Raw genomic sequence first — 21,819 nt, forward strand, 5'->3', positions numbered from 1 at the left:
GAGCCCAGGAACCCAAAACGGGGTCGTGTGTGTGGTAGATATTAAAAGGCGGCATTAGCCTTTATTGTCCCGTTTTAAATAAAACCAGCATTGTAGCACGTTCACACCCGTCCAAGAAAAATCTACCTTGGACTCCGAGGGAGCCCAGGAACCCAAAACAGGGTCGTGTGTGCGGTAGATATTAAAGGGCGGCATTAGCGTTTATTGCCCCGTTTTAAATAAAACCAGCGTTGTATCACGTTCACACCCAAGAAAAATCTACTTTGGACTCCGAGGGAGCCCAGGAACCAAAAATGGGGTCGTGTGTGCAGCGGATATTAAAGGGCGGCATTAGCGTTTATTGTCCTGTTTTAAATAAAACCAGCGTTGTGTCACGTTCACACCCGTCCAAGAAAAATCCACCTTGGACTCCGAGGGAGCCCAGGAACCCAAAACGGGGTCGTGTGTGCGGTAGATATTAAAGGGCGGCATTAGCGTTTATTGCCCCATTTTAAATAAAACCAGCGTTGTAGCACGTTCACACCCGTCCAAGAAAAATCTACCTTGGACTCCGAGGGAGCCCAGGAACCCAAAACGGGGTCGTGTGTGCGGTAGATATTAAAGGGCGGCATTAGCGTTTATTGTCCCCTCTTAAATAAAACCAGCGTTGTCACGTTCACACCTGTCCAAGAAAAATCTACCTTGGACTCTGAGGGAGCCCAGGAACCAAAAACGGGGTCGTGTGTGTGGCAGATATTAAAGTGCAGCATTAGCGTTTATTGTCCCGTTTTAAATAAAACCAGCGTTGTGTCACGTTCACACCCATCCAAGAAAAATCTACTTTGGACTCCGAGGGAGCCCAGGAACCAAAAACGGGGTCGTGTGTGCAGCGGATATTAAAGGGCGGCATTAGCGTTTATTGTCCCGTTTTAAATAAAACCAGCGTTGTGTCACGTTCACACCCGTCCAGGAAAAATCTACCTTGGACTCCGAGGGAGCCCAGGAACCAAAAACGGGGTCGTGAGTGCAGTAGATATTAAAGGGCGGCATTAGCCTTTATTGTCCCGTCTTAAATAAAACCAGCGTTGTCACGTTCACACCTGTCCAAGAAAAATCTACCTTGGACTCTGAGGGAGCCCAGGAACCAAAAACGGGGTCGTGTGTGTGGCAGATATTAAAGTGCAGCATTAGCGTTTATTGTCCCGTTTTAAATAAAACCAGCGTTGTGTCACGTTCACACCCGTCCAAGAAAAATCCACCTTGGACTCCGAGGGAGCCCGGGAACCCAAAACGGGGTCGTGTGTGCGGTAGATATTAAAAGGTGGCATTAGCGTTAATTGTCCCATTTTAAATAAAACCAGCGTTGTATCACGTTCACACCCGTCCAAGAAAATTCTACCTTGGACTCCGAGGGAGCTCAGGAACCAAAAACGGGGTCGTGTGTGTGGCAGATATTAAGGGGCGGCATTAGCGTTTATTGTCCCCTTTTAAATAAAACCAGCGTTGTATCACGTTCACACCCGTCCAGGAAAAATCTACCTTGGACTCCGAGGGAGCCCAGGAACCCAAAACGGGGTCCTGTGTGCGGTAGATATTAAACGGCGGCATTAGCGCTTATTGTCCCGTTTTAAATAAAACCAGCGTTGTATCACGTTCACACCCGTCCAGGAAAAATCCACCTTGGACTCCGAGGGAGCCCAGGAACCAAAAATGGGGTCGTATGTGCGGTAGATATTAAAAGGTGGCATTAGCGTTTACTGCCCCATTTTAAATAAAACCAGCGTTGTATCACGTTCACACCCGTCCAAGAAAAATCTACCTTGGACTCCGAGGGAGCCCAGGAACCAAAAATGGGGTCGTATGTGCGGTAGATATTAAAAGGCGGCATTAGCATTAATTGTCCCGTTTTAAATAAAACCAGCGTTTTGTCATGCTCACACCTGTCCAAGAAAAATCTACCTTGGACTCCGAGGGAGCCCAGGAACCCAAAACGGGGTCGTGTGTGCAGCAGATATTAAAGGGCGGCATTAGCATTTATTGCCCCGTTTTAAATAAAACCAGCGTTGTATCACGTTCACACCCGTCCAAGAAAAATCTACCTTGGACTCCGAGGGAGCCCAGGAACCCAAAATGGGGTCGTGTGTGTGGTAGATATTAAAGGGCGGCATTAGCGCTTATTGTCCCGTTTTAAATAAAACCAGCGCTGTATCACGTTCACACCCGTCCAAGAAAAATCTACCTTGGACTCCGAGGGAGCCCAGGAACCAAAAATGGGGTCGTGTGTGTGGTAGATATTAAAGGGCGGCATTAGCGCTTATTGTCCCGTTTTAAATAAAACCAGCGCTGTATCACGTTCACACCCGTCCAAGAAAATCCTACCCTGGACTCCGAGGGAGCCCAGGAACCAAAAATGGGGTCGTGTGTGCGGTAGATATTAAAAGGCGGCATTAGCATTTATTGCCCCGTTTGAAATAAAACCAGCGTTGTATCACGTTCACACCCGTCCAAGAAAAACCTACCTTGGACTCCGAGGGAGCCCAGGAACCAAAAACGGGGTTGTGTGTGCGGTAGATATTAAAAGGTGGCATTAGCGTTTATTGTCCCCTTTTAAATAAAACCAGCGTAGACGTTTCTCTTTAAAAACCAACATACGGCAAAGACGGCAAGCTACCCCGGGTCTGCCACGGAGTCTCCCGAGGCCGTCCCCAAGCCCGCTCCGCCGGACCGGCCGCGGTTCGGTGGGCGCCTGGCGGGCACCCGCCCGGGGAGAAGCGCTGGGAGAGAGGCGGCCTTGGTCCTCAGCCTTCCCCTCCGGCGGCCGAAGACACCACGCAGACCTGCGCGATGTCGTCGTATTCGTAGGTTCTCTTCAGGAACGTGTCGGTCAGCCTCAGCCCGGAGACGCTCTGGGGAACGGAGGGGGAGACGGAGGGATCGCGGGGTGACGGAGACGGAGGGATCGCGGATTCGCCGGTAAGGGCGGCTCCGTGAAGGGGAACCGTCTCGACCAGCGGCCGGTCGAGCGCGATTCGCGGAGCCGGGGGACCGAGGCTTTCACTCCAGCTCTGCTGTGGGGCCCGGGGGAAGCCGCTTAACTTCTCTGGGCCCCCGTTTCTTCGGGGGCCCAATGGGGATTCCTCATCAATCGTATTTATTGAGCGCTTACTGGGTGCAGAGCACGGCACTAAGCGCTTGGGAAGTACAAATCGGCAACATCTAGAGACGGTCCCTACCCAACAGCGGGCTCACAGTCTAAAAGGGGGGAGACGGAGAACAAAACCAAACATACTGACAAAATAAAATAAATAGAATAGATATGTACAAGTAAAATAGAGTAATAAATACGTACAAACATATATACATATATACAGGATTCGATGCCTGTCCTTCCTCCTCCTTAGACTGTGTCCAACCTGCTTCTCTTCTATGTATCCCAACGGTCGGAACGGTGCTTGATACATAGCAAAGCGCTTAACCGGGACCGTCTCTGTGTGTTTCCAACTTGTCCTTCCCAAGCGCTTAGTACAGTGCTCCGCACACAGTAAGCGCTCAATAAATACGACTGAATGAATGACTCCCCACAGCACATATGTATCTGTCTGTAATTTCTTGTTTTATCTATTTGTCTTAATGTCTGTCTCCCCCTCTAATAATAATGGTATTTGTTAAGCGCTTACCATGTGCAAAGCACTGTTTTAAGCGCTGGGGAGGATGCAAGGTGACCAGGTTGTCCCACGGGGGGCTCACAGTCTTCATCCCCATTTTACAGATGAGGGAGAAGTGAAGTGACCTGCCCAAAGTCACCCAGCTGACAATTGGCGGAGCCGGGATTTGAACCCATGACCTCTGACTCCAAAGCCTGGGCTCTTTCCACTGAGCCATGCTGCTTCTCTATCTATCTGTATATATCTGTAATTTATTGTTTTATCTATTTGTCTTAATGTCTGTCTCCCCCTCTAGACCATGAGCTCGTTGTTGGGTAGGGACCGTCTCTAGATGTTGCCAACTTGTCCTTCCCAAGCGCTTAGTACGGTGCTCCGCACACAGTAAGCACTCAATAAATACAACTGAATGAATGAATGACACCATTAAAATAAAAAACCAATCTCAAATGGCATTTGTTGATAATAATAATTAACAATGATGGTATCTACTATGTGCCAAGCACTGTTCTAAGCGCTGGAGTAGATATCAGGCGAGCAGGTCATCCGACGCGGGGCTCGCAGTCTGCATCCCCAGGTACTTATTAAGCACCTACTACGTGCCAAGCACTGTTCTAAGTGCTGGAGTAGATATCAGGCGAGCAGGTCATCCGACGCGGGGCTCGCAGTCTGCATCCCCAGGTATTTATTAAGCACCTACTACGTGCCAAGCACTGTTCTAAGCGCTGGAGTAGATATCAGGCCTATCTCCTCCAGGAGGCCTTCCCAGCCTGAGCCCCTTCCTTCCTCTCCCCCTCGCCCCCCTCTCCATCCCCCTCATCTTACCTCCTTCCCTTCCCCACAGCACCTGTATATATGGATATATGTTTGTACATATTTATTACTCTATTTATTTTACTTGTACATATCTATTCTATTTATTCTATTTTGTTAGTATGTTTGGTTTTGTTCTCTGTCTCCCCCTTTTAGACTGTGAGCCCACTGTTGGGTAGGGACTGTCTCCAGATGTTGCCGACTTGTACTTCCCAAGCGCTTAGTACAGTGCTCTGCACACAGTAAGCGCTCAATAAATACGATTGATTGATATCAGGCGAGCATGTCATCCGACGCGGGGCTCACAGCCTGCATCCCCAGGTATTTATTAAGCACCTACTATGTGCCAAGCACTGTTCTACGTGCTGGAGTAGATATCAGGAGAGCAGGTCATCCGACGTGGGGCTCACAGCCTGCATCCCCAGGTATTTATTAAGCACCTACTATGTGCCAAGCACTGTTCTAAGCGCTGGAGTAGATATCAGGCGAGCACATCATCTGATGTGGGGCTCACAGTATGCATCCCCAGGTATTTATTAAGCACCTACTATGTGACAGTCTGCATCCCCAGGTATTTATTAAGCACCTACTATGTGCCAAGCACTGTTCTAAGCGCTGGAGTAGATATCAGGCGAGCACGTCATCCGACGCGGGGCTCACAGTCTGCATCCCCAGGTATTTATTAAGCACCTACTATGTGCCAAGCACTGTTCTAAGCGCTGGAGTAGATATCAGGCAAGCACATCATCTGATGTGGGGCTCACAGTCTGCATCCCCAGGTATTTATTAAGCACCTACTATGTGACAGCCTGCATCCCCAGGTATTTATTAAGCACCTCCTATGTGCCAAGCACTGTTCTAAGCGCTGAAGTAGATATCAGGTGAGCAGGTCATCCGACGCGGGGCTCACAGTCTGCACCCCCATTTTACAGCCGGAGTCACTGAGGCACAGAGAAGCTAAGTGACTTGCCTAAAGTCACACAGCAGACAAGTGGCTGCCCCTGTCTCCCCCTTCTAGACTGTGAGCCCGTTGTCGGGTAGGGACCGTCTCTATATGTTGCCAACTTGGACTTCCCAAGCGCTTAGTCCAGTGCTCTGCACACGGTAAACGCTCAATCAATGCGACTGAATGAATGAATGAATGAATGAAGTGGCGGAGGCGGAATTAGAACCCACGGCCTCTGTTCTAGACCGTGAGCCCACTGTTGGGTAGGGACCGTCTCTATATGTTGCCAACTTGGACTTCCCAAGCGCTTAGTACAATGCTCTGCACACAGTGCTCAATAAATACCCAAGCCCGGGCTCTTTCCACTGAGCCACGCTAGTGCTTACTATGTGTTGGGCACTGTACTAAGCGCTGGGATGGATATAAGCCAATTGGGTTGGACACAGTCCCTGGCCCATACGGGGTTCCCAGTCTTAATCCCAGTCACTTCACTTCTCTGGGCCTCAGTTCCCTCATCTGTCAATCAATCAATCAATCATATTTATTGAGTGCTTATAATAATGACATTTATTAAGCACTTACTATGTGCAAAGCACCGTTCTAAGCACTGGGGAGTTTACAAGGTGACCAGGTTGTCCCACGGGGGGCTCACAGTCTTCACCCCCATTTTCCAGATGAGGGAACTGAGGCCCAGAGAAGTGAAGTGACTCGCCCAAAGTCACACAGCCGACAAGTGGCGGAGCCGGGATTGGAACCCATGACCTCTGAATCCAAAGCCCGGGCTCTTTCCACTGAGCCGCGCTGCTTCCCTTACTGTGTGCAGAGCACTGTACTAAGCGCTTGGGAAGTACAAGTTCTGTCAGATGGGGATGAAGACTGGGAGCCCCACGTGGGACAACCTGATCGCCCTGTACCCTCCCAGCGCTTAGAACGGTGCTTCGCACGTAGTAAGTGCTTGACAAATACCGTCATCATTATTATTATTATTATTATTATCCCTGTCCACCCTGCCCTTATCCATCGATGGACAGACTCGCGCTGGGGATGCCTTCCCAAGCAGCCGCCTCGGGAATAGCGTTAAACGAACGTGCCGCGCACAGGCAGGGAGGGGGGAGAGGGCGGGGCGGCGGGTGCGAGTTCTCCCAGGAAACTGGGGGCCGGCCCCAAGACCCCTCTCCTCCTCCTCCTCCTACCTGCAAGCCCTGCACGGAGGCCAGGAGGGTGAGGGCCAGGTGGAGCGACGAGTTGGGACTCAGCTTCCCGAGCTGGCGGCCGGAGACCCCGCACCAGTGGACGGAACGGCTGTTGCACATCTCCAAGACCAGATCCATCGTCCTCTCGCTGCTGAAGGGGACGGAAACCCGCGGTCCGGTCCGGCCTGGGCCCGCTCCGAGGAGGAGGGCCGGGAGGACGCGGACCCGGAGGGGACCGCGAGGGCAATTCCCTCCCGCGGCCCAGCGCTCGCGCCCGGACGTTACCTGCAGTTGGTTATTTTGCAAGTGATGTGGAACGGCTCTTCCAGCGTGACCGTGTCCGGGACGGTCTCCAGGGCCAACCGCACGTCGCCGTAGCCCGGGGCCTGTGCGGACGGGAGACGGCCCCCGCGGCCCGCAGTCGGTTGTCACGCTCCTCATCATCATCGATCGTATTTACTGAGCGCTTACTGTGTGCAGAGCACCGCACCGAGCGCTCGGGAAGTACAACTCCGGACGACCGCGCGGGACGGAGGGCGTCCGCTCCCGCTGCCCCTTCCCCGCAACTCCGTCGCTTTTCCCGCCGGTCCCCGTCCCGACCGAGCCCAGAGGAGGACGGCGAGGGTCCGTCCTCCCGGAGAGGCGCCCCATCCCCTCCTCCTCGCCGCCGCGGAGCCCCATCCCTGCTCCCTCCCTCCTCACCATCCTCTGGAGCTGGCTGGTCTGCAGCCGGCCCCGCTCTCCCAGGTTGGTTTTCCACACGATGTCCAGCTTCCCGATGACGGTGACGCCCTTGATGACGCCGGCCTTTTCGGCAAACTCCCGCTTGGGTTTCAGGCAGTACAGGTACTGGCGGGTGTCCAGGGGCTGCAGATAGGTCCGGGCTCCGAACGTCGACACCCTAGAAGGAGAAGAGGCCGCCGACCGGGGTCCTGGGGGGGACGCCCCGCGGGCACCGTGGAGGGGTGGCGGGGCGACCGTCTGGAAGCCGGAGGACCTGCTATCGCGTTCCCTTCAAGGCCCTGCTGAGAGCTCACCTCCTCCAGGAGGCCTTCCCAGACTGAGCCCCTTCCTTCCTCTCCCCCTCATCCCCCTCTCCATCCCCCCCATCTTACCTCCTTCCCTTCCCCACAGCACCTGTATATATGTTTGTACATATTTATTACTCTATTTATTTTACTGTACCTATCTATTCTATTTATTTTGTTAGTATGTTTGGTTTTGTTCTCCATCTCCCCCTTTTAGACTGTGAGCCCACTGTTGGGTAGGGACTGTCTCTCTATGTTGCCAATTTGTACTTCCCAAGCGCTTAGTACAGTGCTCTGCACATAGTAAGCGCTCAATAAATACGATTGATTGATTGACTGATTGATTAGACTGTGAGCCCACTGTTGGGTAAGGACCGTCTCTCTGTGTTGCCAACTTGGACTTCCCAAGCGCTTACTACAGTGCTCTGCACATAGTAAGCGCTCAATAAATACGATTGATTGATTGACTGATTGATTAGACTGTGAGCCCACTGTTGGGTAAGGACCGTCTCTCTGTGTTGCCAACTTGGACTTCCCAAGCGCTTAGTACAGTGCTCTGCACACAGGAAGCGCTCAATAAATACGATTGAGTGAATGAATGAATGAATCTGAGCCCCACCACCGGCCCGCTGCTGCGTGCGGGACCTCGGGCAACTCACTGGCCCTCCCTGAACCTCACGTCCTCATCGGGGGAATAATAATTCCCACCTTTCTACCTCCCTTACAGGATCTTCTAGACCGTGAGCCCGCTGTTGGGTAGGGACCGTCTCTATATGTTGCCGACTTGGACTTCCCAAGCGCTTAGTACAGTGCTCTGCACACAGTAAGCGCTCTATAAATACAATTGAATGAATGAATGAATCGTCAGGTGGGTAGAAATGAGACAGGAGAAGAAGCGTGGCCTAATGGATAGAACCTGGAACCGGGAGTCGGTAGGACCTGGGTTCTAATCCCGGCTCCACCGCTCGTCTGCTTTGCGACCTTGGGCAAGTCACATCACTTCTCTGGGCCTCAGTTACCTCATCTGTAAAATGAGGGTTAAGAATATGAGCCCGACGTGGGATAATAATAATAATGATGGCATTTATTAAGTGCTTACTATGTGCAAAGCACTGTTCTAAGCGCTGGGGAGGTTATGAGGTGATCAGGTTGTCCCACAAGGGGTTCACAGTCTTCATCCCCATTTGACAGATGAGGGAACTGAGGCCCAGAGAAGTGAAGTGACTTGCCCGAAGTCACAAAGCTGACAAGTGGCAGAGCCGGGATTTGAACCCATGACCTTCCTTCTAGGCTGTGAGCCCACTGTTGGATAGGGACCGTCTCTATATGCTGCCAACTTGGACTTCCCAAGCGCTTAGTACAGTGCTCTGCACACAGTAAGCGCTCAATAAATATGACTGAATGAATGAATGAATGACTTCTGACTCCAAAGCCCGGGCTCTTTCCACTGAGCCACGCTGCTTCTCAGGGATAGGGATGGAGTCCGACCTGATTAGCTTGTGCCTACCCCAGCGTTTAGTACAGCGCCCGACACATAGTAAATGCTTAACGCAGCGTGGCTCAGTGGAAAGAGCATGGGCTTGAGAGCCAGAGGTCGTGGGTTCAAATCCCGGCTCCTCCACTTGTCCGCTGTGTGATTTTGGGCAAGTCACTTCACTTCTCTGGGCCTCAGTTCCCTCATCTGGAAAATGGGGATGAAGACTGTGAGCCCCACGTGGGGCAACCTGATCACCCTGTATCCTCCCCAGTGCTTAGAACAGTGCTTTGCACATAGTAAGCACTTAACAAATGCTATTATTATTATTATTATTAACGAATACCACTAAAAAAAAATGCTGATTCTGCTATTCTCTCCTGGCATATTCAGGCAACCATCCGCTTTCGCATTCTTCCCCCTCCTTTCATTCAATAGTATTTATTGAGCGCTTACTGTGTGCAGGGCACTGTGCTAAGCGCTTCCCACTATCTGTACATCAGCGCCCGCCTTGCCCATGAGACGGGATCCCGGGGGGGCTTCCGTGCCAGTCTCGTAGGCCGGGGAACCCCCAGGGACGGGCCGCGGACGCCCGGCCGAGGGCCCCCCGCCTCGCCCATCCGGATCTTGGGGGTGCCATTCAGCGCTTAGAACAGTGCTTTGCACATAGTAAGCGCTTAATAAATGCTATCCGGATCTTGTGGGTGCCATTCAGCGCTTAGAACAGTGCTTTGCACATAGTAAGCGCTTAATAAACGCTATCATAAAAATTAAAAAAACAGTGGCTTGGGCGCCGGAGCCCGGGTCGAGCCACGAAGCGGGCCCCGCCGTCGGCCTGAGAGTCAGAAGGACCTGGGTTCTAATCCCGGCTCCACCACTGCTCTGCTGTTTGACCCTGGGCAGGTCACTTCACTTCTTTGGGCCTCAGTGACCTCATCCGTAAAATACTAATAATAACGGCGGCATTTGTTAAGCGCTTACTATGCGCGAAGCACTGTTCTAAGCACTGGGGGGGGATTCAAGGTGATCAGGTTGTCCCACATGGGGCTCACGGTCTTCACCCCCATTTTACAGATGAGGCCACTGAGGCTCAGAGAAGTGGAGTGACTTGCCCGAGGTCACACGGCAGACATGTGGCGGAGCCGGGATTCGAACCCATGACCGCCGACTCCCAAGCCCGGGCTCTTTCCACCGAGCCGCGGATTAAGACTGTGAATCCCAGGTGGGACAGGGACTGAGTTCAACCCGTATCTACCTGAGTGGATACAGCGGAGAGATACCCCAGTACAGTGCCTGGCGCATCGGAAGGGCTTAACAAATACCACAAAAAAGAAAAGAAAACCCAGGCCTCCCCTGCAGGGACCTCGGGGGTCCCGTCGCCCCCGTTCTCCACTCCGGCTCCGGCTGGGGATTGTTAAGGGGTTCAGAATCATCAGAGCCCACTCAGTCGGTCCTCTGTATTGAGCGCCTACTGTGTGCACAGCACTCTACTAGGCACTAGGGAGAGTACAATAATAATAATAATAATAATGATGATGGCATTAAGCGCTTACTATGAGCAAAGCACTGTCCTAAGCGCCGGGGAGGTTACAACGTGATCAGGTTGTCCCACGGGGGGCTCACAGTCTTCACCCCCATTTTACAGACGAGGGAACTGAGGCCCAGAGAAGTGAATTTATTTATTTATTTAGTTTATTTGTACCTATCTATTCTATTTATTTTATTTTGTTAGTATGTTTGGTTTTGTCCTCTGTCTCCCCCTTTTAGACTGTGAGCCCACTGTTGGGTAGGGACTGTCTCTAGATGTTGCCAATTTGGACTTCCCAAGCGCTTAGTACAGTGCTCTGCACACAGTAAGCGCTCAATAAATACGATTGATGATGATGATGATGATGATGAAGTGACTTGCCCCAAGTCACCCAGCTGACAAGTGGCGGAGCCGGGATTTGAACCCAGGACCTCTGACTCCAAAGCCCGGGCTCCAAGCGCTTAGTCCAGTGCTCTGCACACAGTAAGCGCTCAATAAATACGATTGATGATTGATTGATTTCCACTGAGCCACACTGCTTCTCTTCTTCAGTAGAACAGCAGACACACTGCACTCTCCCAGGCGCTTAGGACAGCGCACACGGTAAGCGCTTGATAATTACGGTTGACCTACTGATGGGCAAACAGGCCCAATAATAATGATAATGATGGCACTTATTAAGCGCTTCCTATGTGCAAAGCACTGTTCTAAGCGCTGGGGAGGTTACAAGGTGATCAAGCGGTCCCACGGGGGGCTCACAGTCTTCCAGATGAGGGAACTGAGGCCCAGAGAGGTGAAGCGACTTGCCCAAAGCTGACAAGTGGGGCAGCTGGGATTTGAACCCACCACCTCTGACTCCAAAGCCCGGGCTCTTTCCACTGAGGCACGCCGCCGCTTCTCTTCAACAGAGGAGCAGACACGCTGCGCCCTCCCAGGCGCTTAGCACAGCGCATGCGGTAAGCGCTCGATAATTACGGTCGACCTACTGATGCGCCAACGGGCCCGATGAGCCGAAGCCGAGCTGCCGCGGGGACGCCCGCGGGCCCCCCGGCGTCCTCACCCTCGTCCGCCGAAACTGGCGGCGTTCAGCTCGGTGACGTTGTACATGATGGAAGGCTCCAGGGAAACCTTCTCCATGAACATGGGGGACGTGGTGATGTTCTGGATCTGCGCCTCGAGGAAGACTTCGTCGGTCTGCGGGGGCGGCAAGAGAGGAGAGGCCGGCTACGGGGGCGCGCTCGGGGAGGGGGCCGCCCCGCTCAACCCCCCCGGGTGTGATTAGTTCAGCCTGCAAATCAAGGCGACGGCGGCGATTAGTGCGAGAAAGCCGGCAGCGAGCATCCCAGCGCGGACCCTGGGAGCGGAGAGGTCGGGCCCCAGCTGACGATGGACGGGGGGGAGAAGCCTCGCTCTCTCGGCGAGCCCGGGACGCGGGCGCTTCCCCTCCCGGGCCGGTTGACCCGTTTCGAAAAAGAAGGGGGGAAGGCGGGGCGGAAGAACCAAAACCGGCAGCCAAACCGGGGGGCCCAAAAGCGGACGCCCACCGAGCAAAAAAACCAAGCCAAAACCCAGGTGGGAAGCCGAGATCGGGCTCCGGCCCCGCCGAGGCGGCCGGCCGCGGGTTGACGCGGACTGCGAGCCCGCTGTTGGGTAGGGACCGTCTCTCTATGTTGCCAACTTGGACTTCCCAAGCGCTTAGCACAGTACTGTGCACACAGTAAGCGCTCAATAAATACGATTGATGGATTGATCGATCACCAAAGCGCCCCGCTACTCCGCCCGGGGTTCACTCTGTGATTCCCGAGGACCGACTTGGCTTTTCCAGAGAAGCAGCGCGGCTCAGCGGAGAGAGCCCGGGCTTTGGAGTCGGAGGTCGTCGGTTCAGGTCCCGGCTCTGCCAACTGTCAGCTGTGGGACTTTGGGCGAGTCGCTTCGCTTCTCTAGGCCTCGGTTCCCTCATCTGGAAAACGGGGATGAAGACTGGGAGCCCCCCGGGGGACAACCTGATGACCTTGCAGCCCTTAGAACGGTGCTTTGCACATAGTAAGCGCTTAGCGGATACAATCATTATTATCTCGGCCCCACGCACGGGCAGGGGACTGCCGCAACGGGTGACACTTTGACTGTTGAAGCTTGATGGAGACTTACGGGTGAGCGAGGGCCGTGCCCGCTCCCAGGCTGGCCTCCTCTCCTTAGGGAGCTCGGCCGGCCCTCTCCTAACGGGTGCCTTGGGTTCGGATCACTGGAGCACAAGTCATCCGCTTTCGCCCCGCCTCAGCGTTTCCCAGGCCTCGTTCCGGAAAAGCCCCCAGGGAACCAGCCCCGGGCGCCGCCCGGTCGCGCCAACCCCGAGGGAGGGGGTCCGCCCGCTGGGGGCTTCTCAGACCCAGGCCCCAAGTGTCACCGGAGCCCAGGGCATCGCTCCCCTCGCCCTTCCCCACCGACTCGGTCGGCATCCCACCCATCCGTTGTTTGGGACGCCACCGAGGTACTGGGCGGCTGGGCGCTGACTGCCGGCTTGGGTTTAGAAAGAGCCGGGTGGGACAGAGAGAGAGAAAGAAGCAGCCCGGTGGGGAAGCAGAAGTTGGTCGGAATCGCCCCGCGAGCAGGCGGGGTCCGTCCCCCCGCCGGCTGGCTCCAAGGGGACGCGGAAATCGGGGGTCTGCCGATCCAGGCGGCTCCGAACTGCCCCGCCGGGCCAAGGAGAGGAAAGGGATCTTCTTCCCGTCTAGTGGGGTCTACCGAGGCCTGCATCGCCGGGCCGGCACCGAATTCTCACAGCTCCCGTCTTTCTCGAAAGCCGAGCGGCCGACGGGAGGGTCAGCCCAGGGCATCAGATGCCCCCAACCCTAAAAGAGGCAGGCCTCCACCCGCCCTCCGCAATTTGGAACGGTTACTTCTCGGTTTCGGCCAAACGGTGCCGGGGGGACGCGGATTCAGAACCGACTTTGCTTTCCCACTGCGTTTTTCCAGAGATGTTAAGAGGCACCGAGACCATTAGAAGAGACCAAGGGAAGCGGACTCGTCGCTAGTAAAATAAATGAAATTACCACAGAACTGAGGTCACTCTAACGGGAAAATAAAAAACAAACAGAAAAATCTGCGTTAAATGTTAACGAAGGAGGACGACGGCGACGCGCTTCCCCAACCCTAAAAGAGGCAGGCCTCCATCCGCCCTCCGCAATTTGGAACGGTTACTTCTCGGTTTCGGCCAAACGGTGCCGGGGCGGGGGGACGCGGATTCAGAACCGACTTTGCTTTCCCACTGCGTTTTTCCAGAGATGTTAACAGGCACCGAGACCATTAGAAGAGACCAAGGGAAGCGGACTCGTCGCTAGTAAAATAAATGAAATTACCACAGAACTGAGGTCACTCTAACGGGAAAATAAAAAACAGAAAAATCTGCGTTAAATGTTAACGAAGGAGGACGATGGCGACGCGCTTCCCCAACCCTAAAAGAGGCTGGCCTCCATCCACCCTCCGCAATTTGGAACGGTTACTTCTAGGTTTCGGCCAAACGGTGCCGGGGGGACGCGGATTCAGAACCGACTTTGCTTTCCCACTGCGTTTTTCCAGAGATGTTAAGAGGCACCGAGACCATTAGAAGAGACCAAGGGAAGCGGACTCGTCGCTAATAAAATAAATGAAATTACCACAGAACTGAGGTCACTCTAACGGGAAAATAAAAAACAGAAAAATCGGCGTTAAATGTTAACGAAGGAGGACGACGGCGACGCACTTCCGAACAAAATGCGCCCGGGCATTTTGGTCCCGTCTATGCACGGCGGCATTAGTGCCCGAGAATGGAAACTGAGGTAGACACGCGCAAAGGACAGGGGTCGGTCTGTGCCTTCGTGGGCCCCGGGATCCCTCCTGGCTCCTTGAGGCCCCAGGATGCTGTGACTTTACCCACGCACTAACCGGGCACCCTTCCTTCATTTAATCGTATTTACTGAGCGCTTACTGTGTGCAGAGCACTGTACTAAGCGCTTGGGAAGTACAAACCCCGAGACGGACAAACTGTCAGCCCAACTGGTCATCTCCAGCCCACAGCCTGCCTTTGCCAACCTCCAAGTCATCTTTCTGGGGGTGAAGGATTACCCCTCTTTCATATATATCTATATATATCTCTCTTTATATATCTATCTCTCTATATATATCTATCTCTCTATAATACATCTATATATAGATATCTATATATAATATTATATATAATATTATATATTATATCGTGTAATATTATATTATATTATTATATTATATAGAGAAGCAGCGTGGCTCAGTGGAAAGAGCCCGGGCTTTGGAGTCAGAGGTCATGGGTTCAAATCCCAGCTCCGCCAATTGTCAGCTGTGGGACTTCGGGCAAGTCACTTCACTTCTCTTTGCCTCAGTTCCCTCATCTGTAAAATGGGGATTAAGACTGTGGGCCCCCCACGGGACAACCTGATCACCTTGTAACCTCCCCAGCGCTTGGAACAGTGCTTTGCACATAGTAAGCGCTTAATAAATGCCATTATCATCATCATCATCAAATATATATATATATATCTTAGATACATATATATGATGATGATAATGGCATATCAGAGATATAAATATATATATAGAGATGTATATATAGATAGATAGGTAGATATGAATAAAATGGCATTTGTTAAGTATTTACTACGCGCCAGGCACTGTACTAAGTGCCGGGGTAGATATAACATAGTCAGGTTGAACAAAGTTCCTGTCCCACATTAGGTTCACAGTCTTAACCCCCATTTTACTGATGAGATAACTGAGGTATACAGAATAATAATAATAATGATATTAGCGATGGTATTTGTGACGCGCTTACCAGTGCTTTGCACATAGTAAGCGCTTAATAAATGCCGCCATTATTATTATTATTATTGTTATTGTTATTATTATTATTATTTGCCAGGCACTTTACTAAGCGCCGGGGTGCATACAAGCAAATCAAGTCGGACACAGTCCCTGTCCCTTAAGGGCCTCACCATCTCAATCCCCATTTTCCAAGTGAGGTAACTGAGGCACAGAGAAGTGAACTTGCCCAAGGCCATACAGCAGACAGGTGGCGGAGCCGGGATTAGAACCCATGACCTTCTGAGCCTCCCTCCTCCCAGACTGAGCCCCTTCCTTCCTCTCCCCCTCGTCCCCCTCTCCATCCCCCCCGTCTTACCTCCTTCCCTTCCCCACAGCACCTGTATATATGGATATATGGTTGTACATATTTATTACTCTATTTATTTATTTATCTTACTTGTACATATCGATCCTATTTATTTTATTTTGTTAGTATGTTTGGTTTTGTTCTCTGTCTCCCCCTTTTAGACTGTGAGCCCACTGTTGGGTAGGGACTGTCTCTATATGTTGCCAATTTGTACTTCCCAAACGCTTAGTACAGTGCTCTGCACATAGTAAGCGCTCAATAAATACAATTGATGATGATAAGCCCCAGCCACTGCTCTATTCACTACACCACCCGGCTGCCCTTTTTAGCAGAAGCAGCGTGGTTTAGTGGAAAAAGGCTGGACTTGGGAGTCAGAGGTCATGGGTTCTAATCCCGGCTCCGCCACTTGTCAGCTGGGTGACCTTGGGCAAGTCATTCATTCAATCATATTTATTAAGCGCTGTGTGCAGAGCACTGTACTAGGCGCTTGGGAAGTACAAGGCAGCAATATATAGAGACGGCCCCTACTCAACCACCGGCTCACTGCACTTCTCTGTGCCTCAGTTCCCTCGTCTGTAAAATGGGGATTAAGGCTGTGAGCCCCATGTGGGACAACCTGATTACCTTGTATCCCCCCCAGCGCTTAGAACAGCGCTTGGCACATAGTAAGCGCTTAACAAATACCATCATCATTATTATTACTATTTTTCCAGGACCTTCTGTTTGCCCTTGAAGCAGCGTGGCTCAGCGGAAAGAGCCCGGGCTTGGGAGTCAGAGGTCGTGGGTTCAAATCCTGGCTCCGTCAACTGTCAGCTGTGTGACTTTGGGCAAGTCACTTCACTTCTCTGGGCCTCCGTTACCTCGTCTGTAAAACGGGGCTGCGATTAAGACTGTGAGCCCCCCATGGGGCAACCCGATCAACTTGTAACCTCCCCAGTGCTTAGAACAGTGCTTTGCACATAGTAAGCACTTAATAAATGCCATCAAAAAAAAAACAACGCTATTTTGGGACAAAGTTACCTCCCGTCTTCCGCCTTTCTCTTCCACTTGGATTTGTACCTTTTATTCACCCATCCTCGACCCCACGGAGCTTATGTCCATATCCAGAATTTATCTTAATATCCATCTCCCCCCTCCATTCATTCATTCAATCATATTTATTGAGCGCTTACTGTGTGCAGAGCACTGGACTAAGCGCTTGGGAAGTCCAAGTTGGCGACATCTAGAGCCGGTCCCTACCCAACAGTGGGCTCACAGTCTAGAAGGGGGAGACAGACAACAAAACAAAACCCATTAACAAAATAAAATAAATAGAAAGCAGCAGGAGAGCAGCGAGGTGACATAGGAAGGGGCAAGGGGATTGACCTCTTGAAAGCTGATGACGACTGACGAGAGTCGACTGTGGAGAACCAGGGTGAATTCAGAAATAATAATAATAATGATGATGGCGTTTATTAAGCGCTTGCTACCATTCATTCAATCGTATTTATTGAGCGCTTACTGTGTGCAGAGCACTGTACTAAGCGCTTGGGAAGTAAGCTCGTGGCAGGGAGGGAGCTCGTCCACTGACTCTGTTGTATTGTGCTCTCCCAAGTGCTCAGAACAGCGGTCTGCACATAGTAAGCGCTCAGTACCAATCAATCAATCAATCGCATTTATTGAGCGCTTACTGTGTGCAGAGCACTGGACTAAGCGCTTGGGAAGTCCAAGTTGGCAACATATTGAGACGGTCCCTACCCAACAGTGGGCTCACAGGCTAGAAGACTGTTGCAGGAGGAAATCGGTGAGGTCAGGTAAGTGGGGGGGAGCTGATGGAGCGTTTTAACGCCGCAGCTAATGAGTTCGTTTGGTGCGGGGGTGGATGGGAAGCCACTGGAGGTTCTTGGGGAGTGGACTGAACGTTTTTATAGAAAAACGATCCGGACAGCAGAGCCAAGTAAGGGCACTGAGTGGGGAGAGGCGAGAGGTCAGCAAGGAGGCTGCGGACCGTAAGCTCGCCTCTAGACTGTAAATTCGTTATGGGCAGGGTGCGCGCCTGCTAATTCTGTTGTATCGCACTCTCCCAAGCGCTTAGTGCAGTACTCCGGACATAGTTAAGTACTCAGTAAATAGCGCTGACTGAGGCTGATGCAGTTGTCAAGGCGGCTCTGGGCATGTTACTCCCCTCCTCAAAAATCTCCAGTGGCTACCAATCAACCTATGCATCGGGCAGAAACTCCTCCCCCTGGGCTTCAAGGCTGTCCATCCCCTCGCCCCCTCCTACCTCACCTCCTTTCTCTCTTTCTCGTTCAAGCTCTCATCCTATCCCGCCTGGACTACTGCATCAGCCTTCTCTCTGATCTCCCATCCTCGTGTCTCTCCCCACTTCAATCCATACTTCATGCTGCTGCCCGGATTGTCTTTGTCCAGAAACGCTCTGGGCACATTACTCCCCTCCTCAAAAATCTCCAGTGGCTGCCAGTCAGCCTACACATCAGGCAAAAACTCCTCCCTCTCGGCTTCCAGGCTGTCCATCCCCTCGCCTCCTCCTACCTCCCCTCCCTTCTCTCCTTCTCCAGCCCAGCCCGCACCCACCGCTCCTCTGCCGCTCACCTCCTCACTGTACCTCGTTCTCGCCCATCCCGCCGTCAACCCCCGGCCCACGTCCTCCCCCGGGCCCAGAATTCCCTCCCTCTGCCCATCTGCCAAGCTAGCTCTCTTCCTCCCTTCAAGGCCCTACTGAGAGCTCACCTCCTCCAGGAGGCCTTCCCAGACTGAGCCCCTTCCTTCCTCTCCCCCTCATCCCCCTCTCCATCCCCCTCATCTTACCTCCTTCCCTTCCCCACAGCATCTGTATATATGTATATATGTTTGTACATATTTATTACTCTATCTTACTTGTACATATCTATTCTATTTATTTTATTTTGTTAGTATGTTTGGTTTTGTTCTCTGTCTCCCCCTTCTAGACTGTGAGCCCACTGTTGGGTAGGGACTGTCTCTATATGTTGCCAACTTGGACTTCCCAAGTGCTTAGTACAGTGCTCTGCACACAGTAAGCACTCAGTAAATACGATTGATTGATTGATTGATTCTCCAGCCCAGCCCGCACCCTCCGCTCCTCTGCTGCTAACCTCCTCACCATGCCTCGTTCTCGCCTGTCCCGTCATCAACCCCTGGCACACGTCCTCCCCGTGGCCCGGAATGCCCTCCCTCCGCACATCTGCCAAGCTAGCTCTCTTCCCTCGTCCCCCTCTCCATCCCTCCCGCCTTACCTCCTTCCCTTCCCCACAGCACCTGTATATATGTTTGTACAGATTTATTACTCTATTTATTTATTTTACTTGTACATATTTGTTCTATTTATTTTATTCTGTCAATATGTTTTGTTCTCTGTCTTCCCCTTCTAGACTGTGAGTCCACTGTTGGGTAGGGACCGTCTCCATATGTTGCCAACTTGGACTTCCCAAGCGCTTAGTCCAGTGCTCTGCACACAGTAAGCGCTCAATAAATACGATTGAATGGACTGGATCGGACAAGTGCTCGGAGCAGCCCAGTGGCAGCTTGGATGTCGGTCCCTGCCTGGCAACAGTAACCACCTCACTGTACCTCCAATAATAATAATCATGATGGTATTTGTTAAGCGCTTACTACGTGCCAAGCACTCTTCTAAGCGCTGGGGTGGATACAAGGTAATCAGGTTGTTCCACGTGGGGCTCCCAATCTTCATCCCCATTTTACAGATGAGGTAACAGGCACAGAGAAGTGAAGTGACTTGGCCAAAGTCACACAGCTGATGAGGCAAAGCTGGGATTCGAATCCACGACTTCTTGACTCCCAAGGCCCGGGCTCTTTCCATTAAGCCACGCTGCTTCTCCGACTCGTCTGCCTCACGGCCGACCTCTCGCCCACGTCCTACCTCTGGCCTGGAATGCCCTCCCTTCTCCTATCGGACCGATAATTGCTCTCCCCCACTTCAAAACCTTATTGAAGGCCCATCTCCTCCAAGAAGCCTTCCCTGAGCCCTCTTCTCTTCTGCGCCGCTCTTACTTGCTCCTCCATTCATCCTCCCTCCCAGCCCCACAGCACATTTATATATCTGTAATTTATTTTTTTATTAATGTCTCCCCCCAAGGCTGTGAGCTCGTTGTGGGCAGGGAATGTGTCTGCTTATTGTTATATTGTACTCTCCCAAGCTTCACACACAGTAAACGCTCAATAAATACAATCGAATGAAGGACCAGTAATCCCGCCCCGGTTTCCCGGAGACTCAGGCTTCCCACCGCTTCCTTCTTTCTCCCTCCGCCACACAACGCCTTCCTTCCTTCTCCCGTCCACTTATTCCCAGAAAAAACCCTCCCTCTCCTTGCGTGTTGGGGTATTTCCCTCCAACGGTGCCCGGGAGAGGAGCTACGGTCCGGCCTGGAGCCCGGATGTCCGGGAGAGAGATCTGGCTTCCCTTCTGTTCTCAGCAGGAGTCCTGCCAATCCCGGGGGTCTCCCCGGAAGGGGTGACCATCCCAGCGTCTGTTTAGTATGGTTTTCCACATTACATTCTCCACGGAGCACCTTGAAGAATCGCTCCGGAGTCGGCTGATCTCCAAAAGCTACCGGGCTTTCAATCTGGATCCGTGGATGGGATTTACTCCATTTGTTAGGATTACAGCTGGCCCTCCTAATCTCTAAAGCAGGTAAAGTTACAGAGCAGTCTACGAAAAGGCAAGTCGGGCTTCACGACAAGGGAACGAGGAACTGCAAACTGGACGTCAAAACGTAAACCTTCTCCCCGAGAGATGTGGTCCACATTCAGGGAACCGAAAACTGGAAGCGGAAGCAGCTGATTTTGGAGCCCTGGTGTCCGGATTACTGATCTTTGATTGAACGGACATTTGCTTTCCACCGATAATTAGTGCGGCAAAGTGATCCAAAGTGCTTTGCACATAGTAAGCGCTTAAATACCATCATTATATTATTATTTGAAAGCGGGGGAGGGCGGCGGGGGGGGGGGGGAATGCCTGATTTTCTGTTCAATCTATTGAGATTTTGCCGTTGAAATGAAACCTTTCCCACTCTGCCCGATCACTCTGAAAGGGCGCTAGGGGTGGGGAGAATCCGACGCTTACCTCGGCATTGTAAAATTTGGTTTTCACGTCAAGGGGCTTGAGAACCTGGCGAAAAAAAAAAGAACGCGGATGAGCGAGAGGGCTGTCTTTCCTAATCCACCTCTCGGGCCGGAGCTTGACCTCTAAGCCGCCGCAGCTGCGGCCTCAGAGCTTCCCCGCAAATCGAACCCGATTCTCCTTCCCGAGGGGAGGAGGATCGAGACGATGGCCCGGGACGGTCCGGAGACCGTTTTCTCCGATGGCTACCAAGTGGCTGCTTTGCGCCGCGGCAAGGGAGGGGCATCCCGGGAAGAGGGGAGCAGATAATAATAATGGCATTTATTAAGCGCTTATTATTCTAAGCGCTGAGCACCGTTAAGCCCGTCATCCCTCCAAGGCGGATCCTCTTCCCCTCTCACTCGATTACCCTGGCGCGGGCCAAGAAAAGCAGGCCATCGCGGCCGCCAGACCCTTCCGCTTCATACCTGGAACTTGAAGAACTTCCTGAAGTACATCTTTTCCCCGCTCTGCGTGGTGTAGCTGACTGCACAGACCAGGCTGAAAGACAGGCAGGGCAACCAACCATTCAGTCGTACTTATTGAACGCCTACCGCGTACCGAGCGCTGCATTGAGCGCCTCGCATCACCTCTGAACCGGCACGTTTGGCCTTTCTTAGCAGGAGGTCAAAAGGGTGAGGCAACTCTTCCACTTCATCTGAGAAGCTGAGCTGTTTAATGGGAAATCAATCAATCAATCAATCAATCGTATTTATTGAGCGCTTACTGTGTGCAGAGCACCGTGCTAAGCGCTTGGGAAGTAAAAGTTGGCAACATATAGAGACGGTCCCTACCCAACAGTGGGCTCACAGTCAAGACATGGGTCCCTCAAGATCTCTAAGATGCTTACATAATCAATCAATCAATCAGTGGTATATCCTGA

The 21,819-nt window shown here is 52.3% G+C and overlaps 1 protein-coding gene across 7 annotated transcripts in view; it reads right to left on the bottom strand.

The window, feature by feature from the left end:
* Nucleotides 1–2,677: 2,677 nt before the first annotated feature.
* TRAPPC13 (trafficking protein particle complex 13) overlaps nucleotides 2,678–21,819 on the bottom strand; it is a 51,312-nt gene continuing 32,170 nt past the window's right edge. For 6 of the 7 annotated variants that reach the window (XM_038765538.1, XM_038765533.1, XM_038765532.1 and 3 more), the window contains exons 6-13: nucleotides 21,365–21,437; nucleotides 20,901–20,945; nucleotides 14,277–14,294; nucleotides 11,684–11,817; nucleotides 7,296–7,494; nucleotides 6,879–6,979; nucleotides 6,594–6,744; nucleotides 2,678–2,885 (exon numbers count right to left, since the gene is read on the bottom strand). In XM_038765538.1, the coding sequence (XP_038621466.1) occupies nucleotides 2,778–2,885; nucleotides 6,594–6,744; nucleotides 6,879–6,979; nucleotides 7,296–7,494; nucleotides 11,684–11,817; nucleotides 14,277–14,294; nucleotides 20,901–20,945; nucleotides 21,365–21,437 (829 nt within the window). In that variant the 3' untranslated portion in view covers nucleotides 2,678–2,777. The remainder of the gene's footprint in view (nucleotides 2,886–6,593; nucleotides 6,745–6,878; nucleotides 6,980–7,295; nucleotides 7,495–11,683; nucleotides 11,818–14,276; nucleotides 14,295–20,900; nucleotides 20,946–21,364; nucleotides 21,438–21,819) is intronic. The other variant, XM_038765534.1, reaches the window with a different exon arrangement.

Source organism: Tachyglossus aculeatus, chromosome 23, assembly GCF_015852505.1.
Source record: "Tachyglossus aculeatus isolate mTacAcu1 chromosome 23, mTacAcu1.pri, whole genome shotgun sequence".
NCBI lineage: Eukaryota > Metazoa > Chordata > Mammalia > Monotremata > Tachyglossidae > Tachyglossus > Tachyglossus aculeatus.